The 5,000-nt window shown below is 45.5% G+C and overlaps 1 protein-coding gene across 1 annotated transcript in view; it reads right to left on the reverse strand.

The window, feature by feature from the left end:
• The window catches only part of cacna1aa (calcium channel, voltage-dependent, P/Q type, alpha 1A subunit, a), a 180,790-nt gene that overhangs the window by 142,483 nt on the left and 33,307 nt on the right, over positions 1 to 5,000 (reverse strand). The window contains exons 2-3 of the mRNA XM_063218156.1: positions 2,217 to 2,322; positions 891 to 1,030 (exon numbers count right to left, since the gene is read on the reverse strand). Of these exons, the coding sequence (XP_063074226.1) occupies positions 891 to 1,030; positions 2,217 to 2,322 (246 nt within the window). The remainder of the gene's footprint in view (positions 1 to 890; positions 1,031 to 2,216; positions 2,323 to 5,000) is intronic.

A 5,000-nucleotide genomic window follows, 5' to 3' on the forward strand; every position in this document is an offset into this window, starting at 1 on the left:
CACACACACACACACACACACACACACACACACACACACACACACACACACACACACACACACACACACACATTCACACATATACAGCATGCACAAACAGGCACTCAAGGACACAATGACTTTTAGCCACACCATACAGTAAGCTCTAACATGGAGGGCAAGGTGGTCTCTGCAATGTACATCATATGTGTAGTACTGTGCGTCCATACTGCTGTGTTGGTGTTTGAGAGATGTGAAGAAGGGGATTGGCCTTGCTCAACGAGATTGAGAGCATGGCCGTAACTACCATTGAGGACACAGAGGTCATGTCCTATCTATATTTTTTTCAGTAATGTAAAATGTATCTATTGATAAAAACTGATATATGATCAACAATGATGAATTCAGTCCATATACGCCACCCCCATTTAGTATCCTCAAGGCAGTGATTAATGAAAACAAAACACTTAAGAGTTTGACTGAAGTGTTCGAAGCATTCTAAATGTACAGTATATAGTGCAGCACGAAATATTTGCCCTCTGTATTTCAAAATGTCTGGTTACGGCCCTGATTGAGAGATGTGCTTGGTTTACTGAAGAGAAAAGAAGAGTAACAGAGAGTGGGGGAGAGGGGGGGGGGGCGATAAGAGGGGGGATGTCACCAAGCCCACAGCTGTGGTGCAATTCGGATGTACAGTCAACCATGTCCCATCTTGCATTCATTAAAAGAGGTATTCGTACGCACATCTGCCTCCCACCCCTCCCTTTCTCTCAAACGCACACACACGCGCGCGCGCACGCGCGCACGCAGGCAGGCAGGCAGGCAGACAGTCACACACGCACGCACACACACACACACACACACACACACACACACACAAAGGCCCAGCATTAGGCGGTATTTCGACTCACCCTGTGAGCACCACTACAAAGTCCATGACGTTCCAGCCGTTGCGTAGGTAGGAGCCCTTGTGGAAGGCGAAGCCCAGAGCCAGGATCTTGATGCCCGACTCGAAGCAGAAGATGCCGATGAAGTAGGGCTCTGTGTCGTCCTGGCAAACGCAACGGAGGAAGAGCAGGTTATCAGGAAGGCTGAATCAATCTTGGAAAATTACATTCATCCTCTACATAGTGAATTCCAAATTTTAAGTACAGTAGGGTTCTGTGTCGTCCTGTCAAACGCGACGGAGGAAGGCACAGTCACGTGTCAAACCTTTATGTCTTTAAAATATATATATATATATATTAGGGGCTTTTTTATGCCTTTAATGACAGGATAGTATGAGATGCTGACAGGAAGTGAGTTGGAGAGAGAGATGGGGGAGGATTGGGAAATGACCCCGTCCGGACTCGTACCGGGGTACCCATGGGCATGAAAGTCCAAATGTGGGGGCTTAGTGTGTTGCGCCACAGCGCCCCCCCATGAAACCCTTATTTCTGCATCATGAATATGAATGATATGCTTTCTGATTAGCTGCTTTATTTTGTCTCAATTCTACTGTATAGGAGGAGGAGCAGGTAATCAGGAAGGCGGACTCAATCTTGGAAAATGACACACATCCTCAGTAGGGCTGGGTTTAAATCGATTTAATCAATAATCGATCGATTTCATTTATAATTCACATAATCGATTCACAGGGCACAAAATCAATGTTTTGGTTCTTTTTCTTTTTGTTTAATTTAGGTCTATGGAAAATACCCAGTAGGTATTAGTCAATTAGGCCTAGGCCTACTTATTACACATTAGCAATCTGTTAACACTGTCAAGCCACAGCCCTTTGACATTTTTACATAAGCAACACAACCACTTGCTTGGGAAAGTGGTCGAGAGATTCACCATTCACTTGCTCGCTTAAGCATCGGCTGACTGGGGAAGGCAATCAATTAACTATTTAATCTTACCTTGTTTCCCTTTAAATGCATTTTCATACAAGATTTAGCACAAATGTACTTGTACTAAAATCTATTTCTATTAACATCTATTTTGCCTGAAAAAAAATCAATTTCAACGCTTTAATGTAACACATTATGTAACAGTTAGTCTACAGATATAGTAGGCTATGTGCTATGGTTGTTAGTTACCATTACATTTTGACATGTACAGTAAGTAACCACTGTAATACAGGTGTAATAATGGCTATGGCAGTAACATCCAGTGTGTGTTGCAAGGAGGCATGAAGCCAGTGCCCCCCCCCACATAACACCCCCTCCCTCCCCCAGTACAGTGTAGTCACTCACCAGGCGCTCTGACATGGGGGTCTTGTCCCCATCGGGCAAATGTTGCTCCAGGGCTAGAACGATGCAGTTGGCAATGATGGTGGCCAGGATCATGTACTCGAAAGGAGTGAGAGGCTCAGGTTAAGGAAAACACCGGAAGACAAACAGACAGACAGACAGACAGACAGACAGACAGACAGACAGACAGAAATACAGATAGAAATACAGACAGACAGATAGCAAGCAAATGGAAAGGCACAACATTTTGGTAGCTAATTTAAACCTTGATAGCAGACACTATATGCATTGTACGCTATATTCTATATAAACTAATATACTACTATAAAATAGAACTCACAATAATGCAAAACAATGACGTTAAAACCCAAACTTTAAAACAGGAATATTTAAAGCCTTAGTTTAAGTGCTTTGAAATGTGCTCCCGAGTACCAAATAGAACACATTATTATTTTAATTATCCCAAGGACATTTGAATATTTCTGAAATGCTTCATGAAGAACAATCATCATCCCCCAGTTTATTCCTGAAAATTAAGTACTGTACTGAATTAAATGAATGAAAACATCACACAATAGCAAAGAGAAAGTATCCGAACACCATGGGGTAAACAAATGCCTGTGATGCAAGAAAATTATAAAGCTGAAAAAAGTCTCCTGTTGTCCATTCTTGTTCTGTTATATCAGACCAAGATAAGGACAGAATGCCACTACAAAAGATAACTGAATTCATATTGAGAAATGATGATCATATAACGGATGTACACTTGTTGTTGTCACCAACAGAAGCCGGTTATCTGTCTCTCTGTGTCAAATTAAATGCATAATCTGCTTATGTTTCACTTCAGATTTCAGACTGTAAGGCAGCACAAGGCAAGTCATGCATAATGCTGACACATGGCCAGCTATGCAAAGTCAGGTGAAATACCAATAGGGCTGTCTACTATATGACACACTTTAATGTGCTGTGGTGCACATTCACGACACACACCACCATGTGGTCGACCTCAACACATGGTCAGATACACACACATACACAAACACACGCACGCATGCAAACGCGCGTGCCGTGCGCACACACGCACACACGCACACACACAAGCTTGGAGAGAGGGGGTGATGGGGGAGTGAGCGAAAAATTGGGAAGAGCAAAATTAAAATACAGATTAGATTAGGAGATGAGGTGAGAGAAGAAACAAAGGTGTGAAAAGGGAGAGAGAGAGAGAGAGAGAGAGAGAGAGAGAGAGAGAGAGAGAGAGAGAGAGAGAGAGAGAGAGAGGGGAGAGAGAGAGAGACAGAGAGAGAGACAGACAGACCGAGAGACAGAGAGAAAGAGAGAGATAGCAAGAGAGAGGGGAAGTGTGGGAGAGCGAGAGAGAGAGAGAAAGGGAGAGAGAGAGTAAGAAAGAGAGAGAGATAGAGAGAGGGGGGAGAGAGAGAGAGAGAGATACAGCCAGAGAGAGAGAGAGGGGGGAGAGGAAGAGAAACAGAGACATAGAGAGAGAGAGAGAGAGAGAGAGGGAGAGAGAGAGAGAGAGAGGGAGAGAGAGAGGGAAAGAGAGAGGGAGAGAGAGAGAGAGAGAGAGAGAGAGAGAGAGAGAGAGAGAGAGAGAGGGAGAGAGCCATATGATAAACAGCTGCGTCCTAAAGCTGGCCCACGCCCCCTCTGGCTGCCCGGACGGCCATCCATGCTGAAGTAACCAACCACGTGCTGCAGGGCAGGCGGCCTCATGAGTGACTGACTCAGACGCGTCTAACGCGGCTCTAATCGGCCAGTCGTTAGCCGGTTACTCCCTGCCTGTTTACCTCTGGTAGAGAACTGGCCTCAACGTCGCACACACACACTGGCCCTTTCTCAATGCCCAGTGTTCTAGCTTTGCTAGAACGTGAAACACCCAGGGATTGGACACGCTTTGGTGAAATCCCTAAGTGTGTGTGTGTTGAGGCCAGATGTTAGTTAGCCGGTTACTCCCTGCCTGTTTACCCCAGGTAGAGAACTGACCTCAACGTCGCACACACACTCTTAGGGTTTTCAGGCCCACCAGAATGGAGCCGGTGCCAGTGCCTGCACCAGTTACGTTACGTTCGGCACTAAAATGTTTATCCGCGGACCAGCCCGTGTTCATACCGGGCTCTGAACCTGTTCCACATGTGACTGTGTTACCCGGATGAACCGCTGACGGCCACTTTGTCGTCATGGTTCACAGAGAAAAAACTAATATTTTCTGTTTTTAAGATCTGTGGCATGAACGAGACAACAGATTGTGTATGTTGCCGGCCGCTGTGGATCAAACGTGAGTGTTGTATACGTGTGTGTATGTGTGTGTGTGTGTGTGTGTGTGTGTGTGTGTGTGTGTGTGTGTGTGTGTGTGTGTGTGTGTGTGTGTGTGTGTGTGTGTGTGTGTGTGTGTGTGTGTGTGTGTGTGTGATGACTATTTCTTCCTTGTTTATCCTGATATAACTGGCTGCAGTGAGACGGATACTTTTTTCCTGTTTTCTGTTGCAACTGTATTGGTGTGTGCGTTCGTGCTTGTGCATGTAGAGCGTGTGCGTGTGTGCGTGTGCGTGTGTGTGTGTGTGTGTGTGTCATGACTATCCTTGTTTACCCTTGTATAAATGGCCTCACCCCATGTGTGTGTGTGTGTGTGTGTGTGTGTGTGTGTGTGTGTGTGTGTGTGTGTGTGTGTGTGTGTGTGTGTGTGTGTAAGCCATGAGCAGGCAGGCACCCAGCAGCCACGCCTGACGTCTAATGATTCAACATGACGCAGCTCTTTGGCTCACTATCCAC

The sequence above is a fragment of the Engraulis encrasicolus genome, chromosome 2 (genome assembly GCF_034702125.1).
Source record: "Engraulis encrasicolus isolate BLACKSEA-1 chromosome 2, IST_EnEncr_1.0, whole genome shotgun sequence".
Taxonomy (NCBI): domain Eukaryota; kingdom Metazoa; phylum Chordata; class Actinopteri; order Clupeiformes; family Engraulidae; genus Engraulis; species Engraulis encrasicolus.